This window comes from Pezoporus occidentalis, unplaced genomic scaffold, assembly GCF_034315485.1.
Source record: "Pezoporus occidentalis ecotype Australia unplaced genomic scaffold, CSIRO_AGI_Poc_V1 ctg4, whole genome shotgun sequence".
Classification (NCBI taxonomy): domain Eukaryota; kingdom Metazoa; phylum Chordata; class Aves; order Psittaciformes; family Psittacidae; genus Pezoporus; species Pezoporus occidentalis.
Window position 1 is genome coordinate 29,076,836 of NW_026915724.1, and position 16,955 is coordinate 29,093,790.

General features: G+C 41.9%; 1 protein-coding gene across 1 annotated transcript; it reads left to right on the forward strand.

Annotated features, from left to right (window-relative positions):
* The first annotated feature begins 3,338 nt into the window (after positions 1-3,338).
* On the forward strand, positions 3,339-16,321 carry CNDP2 (carnosine dipeptidase 2). Its single transcript, XM_062633104.1, has 12 exons — positions 3,339-3,357; positions 3,881-3,968; positions 4,914-5,057; positions 7,468-7,630; positions 9,194-9,282; positions 10,161-10,361; positions 10,867-10,951; positions 11,509-11,669; positions 13,611-13,775; positions 14,298-14,439; positions 15,052-15,199; positions 15,626-16,321. The coding sequence occupies exons 2-12, from the start codon at positions 3,909-3,911 to the stop codon at positions 15,693-15,695; spliced, it is 1,428 nt and encodes a 475-aa protein (XP_062489088.1). The 5' UTR covers positions 3,339-3,357; positions 3,881-3,908; the 3' UTR covers positions 15,696-16,321.
* The last annotated feature ends 634 nt before the right edge of the window (positions 16,322-16,955 follow it).

The window sequence follows — 16,955 nt, forward strand, 5'->3', positions numbered from 1 at the left end:
ATCTGGGACTATGCTCACCACAGCCTTGCCCGAAGTCATAGCACTAACTTCACTCCCCCAGGCACCACCTGCCAAATTCCCAAATCATAGAATGGATTGGAAGGGACCTTAAACATCATCTAGTTCCAACCCCCTGGTCATGGTCAGGGACACCTTCCATTAGACAAATGGCATAGCTCTCTCCCCATGGCAGTCCCTGGTAGCTCATGGATTTTCCATGACCAGCTACTATGTCCCACTCCTTTCCAGCTCATGAGCTTTCAGTTACCTTTCTTTGTTCTGGTTTTATTTCTGCCATTATCAGGGTCATCACTCCATTTTCCAGCTTGATCTCAACAATGATCTCAACAAATTTTGTCAGCACATTTCTGTGGCCAATAGGTTGGACTGAGTGGTGAACCTTCCTCGGTAACCCAGGCAAATAATTATACTACAGCCTAGGGCCAACCCCTATTTTTACAGTTCTTTGAACAATATCTGTAAAACGGTATGAGTTCCCAAATTGTTACACCCATATATGGTTCACAGCTATGTGTATCACAGCTGTTCAATTACCTGTGAACAAAAGCAGCTTCAGCAGTTCCCATCTTACAAGGACCTGCCTCATTTAGGTTAGGCAAAGGGTAATAGGAAGCCTTATCTGAATCTTTATATTTCTGCACATGGAATGACTTTATGCATTTCTGCCATGGTTAAGTTCTAAGGAAACTCTTCACTGGGGGGAATCTTACTTCACTATTGCATCTTACTCTTCATGTCACACTTTCCTTATCTAAACCACATCTAAATCGATTTAAATCTACATAATTTATCTAAACCATAAATGTAGGAAGGCGATGATGATACTTCCATCACTGGTTGGAATAATTCAGTTATCCAGGCAGACTCTGTCCAAGATCCCCCACATTTCTCCGATTTTATATTCACCTGTATGGTATCCCCTCTTATTATCTCCCATACAATATATCTCTCCCCTATTATTCACGTTCTTGCTCATCACTGGAGAGTGGGAAGCTCATTACAACCCGAATACCTGGAGGTAATGCTCCGCACAGCAGGGTGACCCCACCACCCACGGTGACACCCCCCCCCCCCCCCGTCGTGGCCCCGGGGCGCTGTGGCGAGTGCAGCCGCTGGGGGCGCTGCAGAGCAGAGCCACCGCCTCCCCAACAGGACGAGCCCCCCCCAGGCCCCGCCCCTTCTTGCAGCAGACTCTTCGGATTGGCCACCGCGGCGCGCGGCGCAGGGAGGGGCCGGAGCGGGGGTATTTAAAGCGCCTCGGCGGCCGCTGCTCCCTACCTCAGGGAACCGGAACGGTGACGGAGTGTGAGTGTGGGGTTGGCGGGCCGGGCCGCGCCGCGCCCCCGTCGCGCCCCCGTCGCGTTGTGCCCTTTCCGTGCGGCAGCACCGGCGGCTGCCCGCAAGCCGCGGCCTTGCGGAGAGGCGCGGGAGGGTGCGGGTGGGCGGCATCCCCGGCTGGCCGGGCCTTGTCCGGCGGCCCGGGTAGGCGGTGTCTGTCCAGCCTCGTGAGGCGGCCGTGCGCCGTAGCTGCTCTTCAGAGGAAAGCTGCCGCTGCCCCCCTGTTCCCCACGCTCGTTCTCGGGCCCCGTGAGCCTCCCTCCTCCTTCGGGTTCGTTTCTCTGCGGTCACAGGGCTCGCGGCTACGGAGCTTTCCCTTTTCCTCCAAAACCGTGTGAAGTCCTAAATCTGACTTTTTAAGCCAAGAGCAGGGCCTGTAGCGTGTACGTGAGGGTGTATGTGTGCTGCTGCTTTTAGTGGAGACTGGTGAGTGCTGTGGGGTGGCCTTTCCTGACCTTTCAGACTCGATTAAATGCATTCAACTGAGGTACTAATTTGGCCTGTGGATGCAGGTGGCTAAGTTTTTTCCGGGAAACCAGGTTTCAGTGAGAAGCATTCCTCTAACTTGGTTATGTCTGTATAGCGTACTGATGACCCTTTGGGTTATCATATTTCATAATGTAACTGTTGCAGTGGTGTGAAAAAGGTAGAGCTGTGGAGCCTGTTCCTTATCTGGGTAGCAAGGCTAAAATTTTCCTGTTCAAGGGACCTACAGGAACTTCTAGCCCTGATTTTGAAGAGGGGAGGTGAAGCAATACCCAGCCTTGTGCAGTGCAGTAAGTGGTATGTGCTTTTCAAAGTCTGAAGCTTTCTGGGGCAGACTTTGCAGCTCTGCTATGAGACTTGAGCTGTTCAATGCCCCTCTAACTTTTAGGAATATTTAACTATGTTTAAGACAATACTTAAAGTAGTCTCTGACTTAACAAGTAGCTCAAATCTGCATTGGACAGAACATTAGCCTCCATGTAATACGTTGTATTTTGTGGCTGTGCTGTGAAGCTAGAGTCTAATGTTGCTGTAGGGACTTCCTGTGTGCTGGTTTCTCTGAAAAGCTCCAGACGAATCATGTCTGAGCTCTAAATGCATGGGAGGATGGTGACTTTCCTGGGGAAACCAGGCTTCAGTGAGAAGCATTCCTTTAACTTGGTTATGTCTATTACAGTTCACTGTTCGTGACTATTCAAGGGAATGCTTAAGCTGTCTGGTAGTTTGGGGTTGTTCTAATTGGTGTTTAAAACTCGGTATGCAAATTTAAACCTGATGGATGCTTTAAATTAAATAGAAGCATTCTCCAGGGAGTGAAAGGATTTTTGGATATTGGACATTAGTGACCTGTGTAAGTATAACCCTGCTTGAAAGAAAATGTGTTCTGCAAGTCTTGTAGATTCAGGGTGGTAGGATGTGCTTATATCGCAGTATGTTGCGTGGGACAACCTGCAGATTGAAAGTGTTAGTTTCAGTTATGTGGAGTAGTCAGCTGTTCAAGAAATCCAAAGGCAATCAAATGTTCCAGCTATCATACTTGTCTTGTGACTTACGTGCAGAAGCAGAAGAAAGGCTTAAAGGGTCTGGCATAAAGCTGACTGGACAAAATACTGAATCACAGCAGTTGGTGCTGCTGAACAAACATGTTCAGTGTGTTACACAGACACTGGAGTTTTTCTCATAGTCTAGGTGCTTGGATTTCAGAGGATGTATTTGCAAAGCTCATTATTTTCCTGGCTTAGAGGAGGTGCTGTGTCTGTAGTTCTACTTTGGCAACTAAATTTAGGCTCATTGGTTTTGCTGGTTGAATGGACAGTATGTCTCTTTAATACGGACTTTCAACTGGTAAGGAAGACAGAAAATCCAAGACCTCTCCCCTCCTAAATTTTCTAACATGAATTTCAGTTGAAACTAAAAACTAGGAAGTGGTAGTACTGAACTAGTCACTGATGACTGGCTCATGGGCTGCTGGGACTGGTTTCTGTTCCTCTGGCTTCACTCTGACCTCCTTTGGTAGTGGCAGGTTGGGACTGTAAAGCTGGAGAAAACACAGTTCTTAGGCTGCCTACTTTTAACTTCCTTTGTAGAGCATAAAGTGTGGTGCTTCCTTGGGCCCAGCTACTAGCATTCAAGCCTATGGCACACAATTAGTTGAACTCTTAAAATGAAATCCATTCTTTGAAGTTACATTTTACTTAACATTTGGCCTTTAAGTGACATTTTACTTTAAGTAACATTTGTAAGTATATTACTTGATTGAAATATTTTTATAAAGCAGCTTCCTCAGTTTAAACTCCAAAGGGCATTTTTTTTTTTTTTGGGGGGGGGGGAGGGGAGAGGCAGAAAACAATGGTTTTGGGGTCAAATATGCTCTTGTTTAGCCACTTCACTGTGTGTGAGGGACTGCCCTCAAGTTTATATTAGCACAGCTTGGTTTATGGCCTTAGCAGTTGAAAGATGAAAGTCTTCTGTGGCTACTTGATTACTGATGCTTACTTCTTAAACCTGTGAGGACTAAACTATTTTTCTATTACAGAATCTTCAGCAACACCGTTCTAGTCAGAATGTCTGCTCTTGAAACCCTCTTTCAATACATTGATGAACACCAGGACCTCTATATTCAGGTAAGTTTTCTTTGAATTTTGCCCTGCAGCACCAGACAGGTATAGAATATTAAATGCTAGCTTTATGCTTTTGTAACACCTATATAATATGCCTGATAATAGGGCTCCCCCATATGACTGAGAGGGGGAGCAGGCCGCAGGTATGACTGACTTGAGTCAAGCCAGAAAACTTTGGTGTAAGTTTAAGCATAGTTCTGTTCAAAGACCTAAATCTCCATGGCAGGTTGATTAGAAAATGCTGTGTTACTGTATAGTACAGGCAGTGACTTATATAGAGGTACAAGAAGTTTGATGCTGTTCCTCAATGTCAAACTAGGTCTATACTGTCCTTCCTGTTTTGAGATGGGACAGGTAAGGTAGCAACAAGGCTGGAATAAAATTTTCTCCTATGAAACTGTTCATATTGGGCTATAAGGGGAGAGGTTACTTTCTGTATTTTGCTGTTTAACCTGCTCTTTAAGTGCACCTTGTATTGCAATCCCTATTGTGTGTGATGGAGCCAGTGGTATAGCATGGTAAACCCTCAGGCAAGAACTATGTCAAATTTCTTCTGCCAGTTGTTCTCACTGACCTTGCTTGGGGAGAAGGAAGCTAAGGTGACCTTTCTGAGAAGCCTGAAAGACATTTACTGGTTCTGGATACTTTAATGGCAACCAGTAAGGCATGATATGCACAAGCTGTCATACTCTTAAGATTACCTTATGTATCTGTAGACTTTATGCTACACTGCAGGGGCAGCTGTAGGAATGTGATGTCTTGGGGAGCTTTTGAGTGCAGTACTAACAGTTAGAGTACTCCTTTCATGAGAGGACAAAGCTGATTTGTCTCAAGTTTAAGCTCAACTTTTACTTGGTTTTAGTTGGATTGCAAGGTATTGCATTTGTATAGTGTTTCCCATGGCATAATTCATGTGTAATTAGCTTCAGTTTTTCTGTCTTTTTGTAGAGGCTGGCAGAATGGGTGGCAATCCAGAGTGTATCAGCATGGCCGGAGAAGAGGGATGAAATCAAGCATATGATGGAGGTTGCTGCGAAGGACATTGAGCGTCTGGGAGGCACAACCCAACTTATGGATATTGGGAAACAAAAGGTACGTGAGCATCTGAATGTCAGCTTACTAGAAGCTTTCTCTTTAGAAAACAAGGTGTTGCACTAGGGAGTGCTGGCTTCCTATAATCTTGCCAAGAAAGCCACTTAGACTCCATAAAGTATCATTTAAAATGCTGTTTATGCTAACCTCTTTCTAGTGGTAGCTCTAACAATCTTATGTCCCTTCAAATATGGGGAACCCCAAGCTATATAGCATCTAGTGGGCATCCAGTAAGTGTACAGCTTTATTCTGTGCAGATCCCATTCATGGGAATGTTATCCCATTTTTTTATTAATGTTGTTTAATTCCACTTCCAAACAAAAGGGATATTCACATGAGAAATATTTGCTGCACTTTTATCTAAAGAGAAGGACATGCAGGTTGTGTAATCCTCAGTGCCAAGTGGGAGCTGCCTGCAAGCTACTGTTAACTGGCTAAGTTTATCCTGCAGCTCAAGGATATGTACAGTGCAAAGCAGAAGGAAGTCAAAGCTGTGTGTGCAGCTTAGCACAGCACAGGCTTGAGTGTACTCAGGCTAATTATGTGGTTCACTACTTCCTTGATGTCTGGTCTTCTACTCAGGATCACCACAGAAGGGTCTTGTGGGTAGTGGCATAGAAAAGCAGTAGCTGTTGGGGTATAGGATAATGTCTTTCCTGACACGCATTCTGAGCTTCCTTGGGTTCCAGATCAGTTAAGCATGTTGTGCTACATTTTGAACTATGTATTAAATGTGTTTTAAATACCTGTCTAACTGAACATGGAGACAGTACCTGCAGCAAATGTTAGACACTTCTAACAGCAGGCTAGTGTTGGACCTTAGACTTGTAGTGTAAAGATACTGACTGAAATCTCAGGAAGTCTTCCAAAGACTTTCAGGTTCTTCAGAACTGTTACATTTGTCACAAGGTTGCACTGCACCCTTACCAGAAACAAAAGAATTAATAGGCTGACTCCTGTCCTTATTTTTAGTGATCTGAATTGCTTTTATTCAGCTGAAAAATGTATATACTTATGAGAAATATGACAGTCTTATACTAGGGAACAATCCATTTGATGTGTTTCTCCTCTGAAGTGTCTGGTTACTGCATGTCACAGAATAAGACCCATACCAAAATTATTATGTTAGCGTTTAAATAGTGGCATTGAAAATGCTATTCTTTGCTATTTGTAAGATTGTCATTGTAGTTGGTACTGGTGACTGCTGGGTGAAATCTGTGTGTATGAGGACCCTCTGGGCAGTTCCAGCTTTTGATAGCTGGAATACACTTGTCGGTAGCACTACAGGTTCCAGCAAGAAAATGTCTGACTTCACGTTCCTCTTGGGAGGGAATCTGTAGGATAATTCTAGTTTTGCTACTACCTACAGCTGAAAATCCTGTCAAAAGTATTTTGATTAATTCAGACACAAACTTTTTCCTCTAATCAGTGTAATTTCGGGGGGGTAAGAATTGATTTTTAGTTTATTACAAGTAACATTTCCATTAGGAATTCTTGCAGCTGGATTAAAGTTAACTTCAGTATTTAGTTTTATATTAAGTGTAGACAAAAATTAGTGTATTATGTACATTGCTGCTGTATCAGTGAAGGACAACGTAAAGCACCTGTTGAACTTGTCTAATCTTAGTTTGCAGCTACACAACAGTTTGTACTGTCTTGATTAAGTGTAAATTCTTTCAGTAATGCTTTAATTGGAGCTGCAGCTATCCAAGGACTATGTAACCTGTTTTTTTTTTTTTTAAATAAATTGGAACTTGGAGCCCATGTGAGCAGAAAGTCAAAGCTGATCTTAATCTGCTGCACAGTGCTGACCAGTATGTTCACTGAGAGAAATACATGCTGACTGAGTAGCATGTCATAATTGCTTATGAGGTATTCCAAAGGACTAAGCAAAGTCTAGGTCTTGAACAAAGATCATCAGCACTACCCTGCCCTTAGTTTAACAGCATAGGCTTGTATAGAGAAATACATCTGTTGTGCTGACCTTATTTGGGTGGAGGCATGTGTTATATACTTGGTGATACCACTGTCGGGGAACTTTTGTCTAGAGCTGTCCTGTGTGCAGGATAAAAGTGCAGTGACAAGCAATACAGAGTGTAATATTGAATGGAGTTTATCACTATGCTTAGGTCAGCATTAGATATGGCAGTATGGCATGCAGACAGCTTTCTCTGCTAAAATCTGATATGGGATTGCTAGTTTAAGGCTAACAGTTCTGAGTGGCTTGGAACATTTTGACTATTATTGGAACTTGTCAGGAAACTTACACTGCTTATGGCAGTTTAGCTTAGTTATGTTTAGCTGTCTATATGCCTTATAACCTCAATGTTAAAGTAATTGGTTCATCTGATAAAAATGTGCCATTCTGGTGTTCCACATTTGAATAAAACTTCTTTCATCCTATTTCTAGCTGCCAGATGGATCAGAGATCCCTCTTCCACCAGTTGTTTTGGGAACACTGGGCTCAGATCCAAATAAAAAGACTGTGTGTTTATATGGCCACCTGGATGTTCAGCCAGCATTACTAGAGGACGGCTGGGATAGTGAGCCCTTCACATTGGTAGAAAGAGAAGGTAAGAGCAGTGGACTTCAACTGATGAGCAATTCTCTAAGAAGTATAGTAATTTCTTAACTGTTCTAAAGTTGTGCCCTTGATTGAAAGGGGGAAGGAGAGTTACAGCAGACATGGATACTTTTTATACATTGGATGTTTATACATGGATACTTTTTATACATTTTATACTGTTGAGAAAATACGCAGGGTGGGAAATGGTAAGCAGTAGAGTTGCAACGTTTTCCATCTCCAATAGGCTGTACTTGCATGTAATCTTCCTTGCAGCTACAGCAAAGTCTTAGCTGCTGTCTTCCATTGTAACAATTTGTTGCCAGAAAGCTTTCTAGACCTAGTTTCTTGTGCTGTTCACAACTTGCAGCCTGTGGGGACTTTGGACCACTACAGTGGGCAAAGACTCAACACAGCTGCTTTATGCCTAGTAAAAGAAGTGGTATGTCAGCCTCTCTGGGTTGCCTTGTGTTTGCATCCAGTGCTATGATGAGTACTGCAGAATCTGTTTTACAGAGCTAATGCCCAGACAAGTGTTCCCCCTCCCATAAACAGGGATGAAGAAATTGTACAGTAACTCCTGTTGAAACAGCACATTGCCAGTAGACAAGAGGAGACTAAAGATTCCTTTTCTGTTTAAAGCTGGTGCTACCCAGCCTTTTTCTTATTTCATTTGCTCAGTGTTGAGTGTCAAAGGTCATATGAATAGAAGGACATTAACCATTCTTGTTGCGTAAGCGTTAATCATTGCCAAGAGAAGAAGTGTCTGTGGCAACTAGTATTTGTACTTGGGCACAGGCAGTAGAGCCCAAGTTACTAAGTCAGATTCTCATCTGAGTAAGAGCCAGACTTGCTTCAGGCTGTGGTTTATCTCCATGCAGCCTGGCAGTGTAAGAGACATATATACCTAAGGCTTCTTCCTTATTCTCCAAGTTGTTGGGCCTGTTCTGTCACTGTGGTTACAGCTAGTGCTCAGGGGCTGTAGTCACAGCTGAGTTGCTGCTATATCTACGTTTACTGTGATCCCGTGTGCTACATTTCCTGGGACTTCCCTGTAGCCTGTAAAACTGGTTTTTGACTAAAGCCCTTTCTGGGGAGACCAGCTTTTACCTGGAGAATCCAGAGAAATGATCGGTCACTAGCTACTGAACTCTTCAAGCAAAGAATTATTGAGTTGAAGCTAATACTGTATAGTTTCTGTAAAAGGAGGTAACTTGTTTATCCTTATTGCTGTGTTCATAAAAAATGATACTATTGTGAAGGACATGGGAGCAACATGGTGCAAGGCAGTTACATCTTTTCCAGGCTAATGTTCAACTCCTATCCAGAGAGCCAGTAGGGGAAGAGGTGGAGTAGCTTTGTAAGTGGGGAACTATTGCAGTCCTGTGCCTTTCCTATTTGCGTGGATGTATAAAGCAGGATGTGTAAACCCACTGATTCTTCTGAAGTAGAAATGGAAGTTAATAGAAGCAGGGCTAAAAAGCTTATCTGAAAAGATGTCTTCCCCTGCAAGCAAGAGATGACAGAAACTTCATCCCAATTTATCTTCACACTAGTTGATTTGTATCTACAGGAAAGTTGTATGGGCGAGGATCAACAGATGACAAAGGTCCAGTGCTTGCCTGGTTGAATGCCTTGGAGGCTTATCAACAAACTAACCAGGTATGTGCTCAAAATGTATCCTGTGTTTTTTGCATACAGCTGAGTCTACCAATAAGTGTTATCCAAGCTGCAAACCCTTGAGGCAAGCCTGCTTATTCAACTGATCAGAGAAATGATGCAATAGGCTTGTAAATTTGCTGATGTCCCAGTAAGGCTGAGTTGACTTGCTGACTGCAGGTTGGTCTTGTAGATGCTTGGATTGCACTTGAAATATTTTTTGCTTTAACAAAATGTGTAAGAAGGAAAATATATATGCAGCCATCTGGTGCGGGAGGAATAATCAAATGTGATCACTTTCATGTAAGGATATCAGATTAGCTTGGCCTTTAGCAATGCTTAATGTCTCACTGCCACTGATCTCTAAGAAGAGATTAATTTAGTAACACTAAACTGGGAGTTTTGGTGTTTCTGTTCAAGAAAAAGCGCAATCAGAAATAGCTCAGGTTGTCTGCATTACCTTGCAAGACAAGTTGCTGTTACTTGCAAGAAGAATAACTAGTTCTCAGATGCTGTCTAGGCATATAGAATATGATAGACTGGATAGACAGGGTTGCTCTGACTCCTACTGTGGCATGCAGTTTCTGTGGTTAGTATTAATTTTCCTAGCCCCGTGACTTAACCTTGGCAACAGATTTCTGCTGCATTCCCACAGTTAAGAGGATTGAGAAGAAGTTGCCATTGAGTTTAGTTAACACTTTTTGCATATTTGTGCAGTCCAGACTTGTTAATTATACACAAAATATTATTAAATTCCGCTGTTATGGAACTAATTTACCTGTGTCTACTTTTCTGCTTTGTACATGACATGGAAATTACTGATTGTTGAAGGAGTCCAGTGTTTTCACATATTTAACTGTTCTTGGTCTTAACTTTCAAAGGAGTTTCCAGTAAATATTAAGTTCTGCCTAGAAGGTATGGAAGAATCGGGATCTGAAGGCCTTGATGAACTGATTTTTGCTCAAAAAGATGCTTTCTTCAAAGATGTAGATTATGTTTGCATTTCTGACAACTACTGGCTAGGCAAGAAGAAGCCTTGTATCACTTATGGCTTGAGGGGTATCTGCTATTACTTCATAGAGGTAAGAGCTAAAGTACACTGCAAAACCAGTACTATTAAACTGGATTTTCTACTAAAGAGTGGTAGACATTTTCATGCCAATAGCCTTTAAGAAAAGATGAAACTGGCTGAAGTGGAACAGTTTCTACTAAGTGTCTAAATATCTTCCTTTTACTATTCTAAATGCTACTTAGGTGGGAGGGAAAACTTTCAGATGTATGAAGCAAGATATCCGGTACCTTCACTGGAATATTCTCATGGCATAGATAATCTTCAGATATTTACTTAAATGCAAGGAGAGTTGTCACTGAAGTCCCCAGGGTTGGGACAGTCAGTACTAAGGGCTTGTACTCCACAGAACAATAAAAAGCATATCTGCTTTAATTTATTACAACTGGGTAGTCTGGTTCCAAAAACAGATGTATTCTCAATATTTGCAGCAAAAAGCTAAGGCAAGAGTCTCTTCTGTACATTTGACAGTACCTTCATGCTAAAATAACGCCAAATCTTTATTCACTTCAAACCAGGTGGAATGTAGTGACAAAGACCTTCACTCTGGAGTTTATGGTGGTTCAGTACATGAAGCCATGACAGATCTCATTACTCTAATGGGTAAGAAAAGGGAGGTTTCACTGAATGCATCTGAAATAGGAGTAAGAGCCATTAAAGCACAGTGAGCTTACAGAGAGTGAGTTCCAAAGAGCTGCTTACACTAGCAAAGCAATGACTAATGAAATGGTGCTTGCCAGGTATGCAAGGCTGATGCCTTAGATGCTGAAATATGTTCTTGCCAAAAAGTTGTCTGTCTACTTTAACTCCCCCTAAAACCTTGCTGCAGACTTGTATGTTAATTAAATTGGCTGTCTTCTGCACACTTGTCTACAGGTGTGACACTGAACTCCTTGGGAATCCTGCCTTCAAAGAGCCAGCTAAACATGTAGCAATAGAATTATAGTTGCAAGGAAGTGAATATTTTGGGTAGCTGCAGATTCCATAAGTTCTTTCCGTGCTTAGTGGTACAAGCTCTGGAAGGGAGAGGTCAGAATTTCATGAGACCTTTATGGAATTTTCAGAAGGCAAAGACTACTGTTTCCCATGGGAAGTGTTCTCAGCAATGACATCTTTTTTGTCCTAGTTGAATCCTGATATTAGGTGCTTCTTGTTTACAGCTTCTCTTATAGACAAGAAAGGGAAAATCTTAATCCCAGGCATTAATGAAGCAGTTGCACCTGTTACTGATGAAGAGCTGGCACTGTATGAGAAGATTGATTTTGACCTGGGAGAATATGCAAAAGATGTAGGAGCAACAAAACTATTGCATGATACAAAGGTATACTGCATCACTCCCCATCTACCCTGGCTGGCTATATTAGATCAAGCTACCTATATTAGTAGAAGGCAGAAACAAGTTTTTGTGGCTACTTGTATAGTTACAGAGTAATTTAGTAGGCAGAGAATTAATGTCTTTAAAATGGTGATATTGCTTTGAAGATAATTTCACCTGGTATACAGTTGACTGTGCTCTTAATATTAGCAGTTCCTCTGCAAGGCGTTAGGTGCTTGGAAACTTAAATCTCAGTTATTCCTTGTTTAAGGGAAGAGGTCTAGACAACTTTAAATTTGCTCCTTCATCTATGTATAAATAACATTTCAAACTTGTATGGAACTTTATCTAGTGCTGTTCTCTTAATGCTAGATAAGAACTGCTAGCACTTGTTCAGAGGTCAGATACCACATCTACACAAAGCATCTGACTTCCTACATCTCTAGGAAGTTCAGTGGGTTATCAGAAAGTAAACGGCTTACAGAGATGCCTTCTCATTAGGTGAGAAAACAGCTTGATCTAGCTGTGATGAACTTAAGGCTGACATACTGAATGTCATCTTAGACCTAGCAAGCAAGGACTCTTTTGTAGCCATGAACTGGGCAGCTGCCCAAATCTTTGAACAGCTCAAGTTCAATAAACTCATGTCTGAACTTCTCAAATCTTTACCCTGGGACCTCTCCAAATGAATGCTTTTAAGAGCATTGAATCCTGCAAGGTATAGGTCTTGCATGCTAATTTTAAAGCATTAAACCCTAGATGTAAATACATCTCTTACCATAAAAAGCAGAAACAAGTCTTGTAAAAGACAAGTTTACATATGCAGGACTGTTTTCTGTCCTAGTACTGTCAGGAGGAGACTCAGATGAGTATGAGTAACAATTTTATATCCTCAACCTTGTCTTTACATGTTCATCTTTGTATCAGCTGGGAGCACACAGACTTCCTTGTGTAGGCTTGTCCTATAAAGTAATGGATGAAATATAGCTTGTGTATAAGGAGGAGCTTTGATAGCGAACTAAAGCAGTTCAGCCTTAGGCTGAAATCCTAGCTTAACTTACCAAGGGAGTTTTAAGTTGTGTGCAGGCAAGAAGAGTCTTAGGGCTAAGGAGAGAGATGGGAGCAAAGGCTGTAATATGTGAGAAATGCTGCTTGAGAGATTTGAACTGTGGCAGTTCAATTTGCTTGGAGAGTTCAGAGGCAGGTTGTACCTGGAACAAAGCAAACCGTGAACATAAAGGCCACAAAATTTCTAAGTCTAAAACCTTAAGTTCATGTTTGAGATACTGTAACTGTCTTTATAGAACACAGATGTGTTTCAGTATCCAGTGTACTGAACAGCTGTGTCCAAGGCAGCAAGAAGGAAATGCAGGAGCGTAGCTGAAAAAGGCAGTAGTACTCATTTTAATCAACCTGGAGTTCAGGCAGTTTAATGCAACTGATGATATAAATGGGGAAGGAGCATGCTGTGTGCCTCAGTCTACATGTGGTGAGGCTTTCAGCAAACCTGTGATCTTCATAAGCATGTGACTCAGTGAAGGCACCTGCCTGACTGGAGGCAGTGGGGACTAGACCTTCCAATACACTCACTGCACACTGTGCTTGAGAACCTATATATATGGAGTATAGGTAAGGTATGCATAGATATATCTTACGTATGTATATACATATCAATATATGGTATTTGTATCCTTGTCAGAAACAGACCATTCATATTCTACAAGTTTCATAGAACCAGGAGAACTAGAACAACCCAGCTGTTTTATCAAATATGTGCCTAATGGGAGTAACAGCTTCTGTTTGTAACTGAGGAGTCTTGAATAAACTGCACTTCTGGATGGGGGAAAGCACTGTTTCTTGTGAAGTCTATTAGACTGAGGAAATTATTACTTTGAGGAACTCTGTCAAACTTGATTTAACATTTTGTATTTCCCTTTGCTTCTGCAGAGAGATATCCTTATGCATAGGTGGAGATACCCTTCCTTGTCTCTCCATGGAATTGAAGGAGCCTTCTCAGCCTCTGGAGCCAAGACTGTGATTCCTAGGAAAGTGATTGGGAAGTTCTCAATCAGACTTGTGCCAAACATGACTCCTGAAGAAGTCACAAAGCATGTATGTTGAGACAAATTGGTGGTGTCAAAACAACTACTGTCTTAATTTTAGTTCTTCTCCATGCTGAGGGGAAAAGTATTTCTGTTTTCTAAAACATTTGTTTACTTCCATTTTTCCCTGTTCTGCACCTCAACTTGGGTAATTGAGGGAATTGCTGTATGGCTCACATACAGCAATTGTATGAGCATTGTGGCCTGAATAGTCAATTTTTCTTGAAGAAGGGGCTTAGGAGTAAAGGCTAATTTTATTGTAGGGCACTTGGATTGCCAGAAATGCATATACAGAAACATAAGTTTGATATACTGGCTAACTGTTCTACAGTATACTGTTAACTTGCCTAAAGGAGATATTCTGATTTCGGGGCAGAGATACATAGGAATAATATGAAATAATAGTAATGGGAAAAGTATTGCTGCACAGTAGTAGTGACCTGCAAGTCCGTAAGATGCTTTTAGTATACAGTCTTTACCAGAGCTCATAGAATTGCTAACAGTAGATAAGATTGTTCAATCTTTCTCATAGGTTGAAGAATATGTGAGCAAAAAATTTGCAGAGCTGCATAGCCCCAACAAATTCAGGGTGTACTTAGGCCATGGTGGAAAACCCTGGGTGTCAGACTTCAACCATCCCCACTACATGGCTGGCAGGAGGGCCATGAAGACAGGTCAGTGTGTTTTCTGCTTGCCATTGGGAGAACTAAAACTTTTATTCCAGCACCTCAAGAAATACTGAGGAGGTTATGTTTGCATAATACTTAGTGTTCTGCACTTAACTTCGTCTAACTTAAGTTATGTAGCATGTCATGTGCAGTCCTTGAGTCTGATGTACAAGAAGGGCAGAAATGATATCAAGCTCATGCCTATTGTACTGGAACAAGTCTGTTGGTACAGTGTTGCTTTTGTGTATAGGTGGGACGTTCAGGTCACTTGCTTAGCAAAAGCCCTCAAAGTTTAGTCATCCTAGCATTCCTCTTTAGCTGTCCTAGCATAACTGATAGATTGCATAGGGCAACTAGAGCAAATCCAACTTGTGTTGGAGTACAAACAGGCATTTGAGTGAAGTGTTATTTGTGGAACTGTTTGGACTGAACTTTGAAAGTTACTCCAGCAATACATCTATGGGGAAAGAAGCTCCACAGTTCTGTGGCCTGTGCAGTCTGGCTGATTAAAACAGGAATTGACCAGTACCTGGTACAGATGTGGTTGGTACTTAATGGCTTAAGTAAGGTTTTGTTAAAAACTACAACTCTGAACTGACTAGAGTATCACTTTTCTAGTTTTTGGAGTTGAACCAGACCTGACAAGGGAGGGAGGAAGCATTCCTGTTACACTTACTTTTCAAGAAGCAACAGGCAAGAATGTCATGCTGCTTCCTGTTGGAGCTGCAGATGATGGTGCTCACTCTCAAAATGAGAAGCTAAACAGGTAAGAGAATATCTATCCCTGTGCCAGGCTGAGTTTACCATGGGTTTTGGCATGTATTATGAAAAGGACCAAGAAAAGTTGAGCTCTTTTTTCCTTAATTTTCTGGAAGCCTAAGTGCCATTTCTCTGTAGCAGGGAATGACTGGCTGGGTAACTAGTCTATAGCTGAATCTTGTTCTCCTTGCTTCTGATTCAATAAATTTAGAATCAGGAGCAGTTTTTATACCTTGAGTCTCCAAGCTTGGTTACCCCCTATCCCATGGGTGGCTTTCCTCTCTTACCAGGGGAGATGTGGGAAGGCTGGGAACAGTCTGTTGCCTGCATCAGAAATGTCTGTAGTCTGTTGTGTGGATAGGACTGATTGCAAAAAGCACTACAAATGCAGTTCAAACTAAGACAGTGCTAATGAAAGCTATCTTCTTTCCAGGCACAACTACATCCAGGGGGTGAAGATGCTTGGTGCATACCTTTATGAAGTTTCCCAGCTGAAGGACTAAGTTAGACAATTACCTTTTGGTTTATGGATCAGAAGTCTGAATTATCTTACGAAGAGTCATCAACTACCAAGTCTCACATGGCTCCCCTTTTCCACCAACACTCCTCTGCCTTGGTGGGGGAGAGGGAAACATACAGTTCTGCTTGAACCAAAAATATTTCCTTAAATGCTTACATCAAATGACAGACTATTCTTTATCTGTCCAGCAGTACTGAACTGCATCTTTGTCCCCTCTGTATCACATTCAAGTTGTGGTTTGCTGTATTCATCTACTCTTCCTGTAAAGCAAGAGGAAAGGTTTTCTCTCAACTGTTAAAGCAGCCACCTCACTTGCAGAACTGCTAGTAAAGTTTAAAATTCTTATTTCTGGATATGTCCTGGAAGGAAGTAGTTGAAGTGACAGATTATAGGGCTACACTGGAATGTGTTCAAGGTGGAGTGAGGCATCTGTCTTACTGAGTGATTTGGAAGAGCAGTTTGTCTCTTACAGCTTATACCTGATTGCAGGTTTCAATTCACAGTGAATTGTGTTTTAACAACATTCACTGTGGTAATAACTACTGGCCATCTTTTTGTAAAGCTGTCTTTGTACTCCTTAAAAAGGACAATAAATAATCATGCTCTAGAGTCTGGCTCTTGGTCTCTAAGGATTAAATAATGGGAGGAAAAGCAACTTCAGGTAAGTTGAGAGGAATTTTTCCATGGCCACAGAGGCAGATGAGCAGCATGACTACAAAGACTGTACTTTCATGGAATCCAAGTTTTCATTCCTTAGGATCTGGTGCTTTAACAACTTGTAGACTTGAAACAGATGTTGCTAAATCCTGATCTTCTGAGAGAAAACAAGCTCAGAAAATATTCTATTTTGGCTTGAAGCCACACTAGCATAGCTGATGGTACTGCAGGGGAGTGGGAGGAATTTGGAGTCATAAATAGGGAGAGGAGAGCATCACTCATCGCCACTACTGACTGACATCCAACTTCAAGCTGTCTTTTGGAAACATTGAAGTCCAACACTCCTGGTATTATGTCAAAAACCAAACCCTCTTACATGTGTGCTAATCTGAACTGGATTTGGCTCACTGACTCTGAATTACCTGACCAGCACTAGCAGTCTAAACTAGGTAAGTATTTGAAGTGATGATGATTTGCTCTGAGAACTGTCTGAGAGTATAGTGCAGTCCTGTATCCTGACAAATAAGCAAGCAGCATGTAATGCTTCCTCCCCTGAAGGGCAGAAAGCAGGAATGTCTTGTCTATC

Coding starts and splice junctions, on each gene's coding strand:
- CNDP2 (XM_062633104.1), top strand. CDS start 3,909: ATGTCTGCTCTTGAAACCCTCTTTCAATACATTGATGAACACCAGGAC. Junction 10,952..11,508: donor AGATCTCATTACTCTAATGG/GTAAGAAAAGGG, acceptor TCTTGTTTACAG/CTTCTCTTATAGACAAGAAA. Junction 13,776..14,297: donor CTGAAGAAGTCACAAAGCAT/GTATGTTGAGAC, acceptor TCTTTCTCATAG/GTTGAAGAATATGTGAGCAA.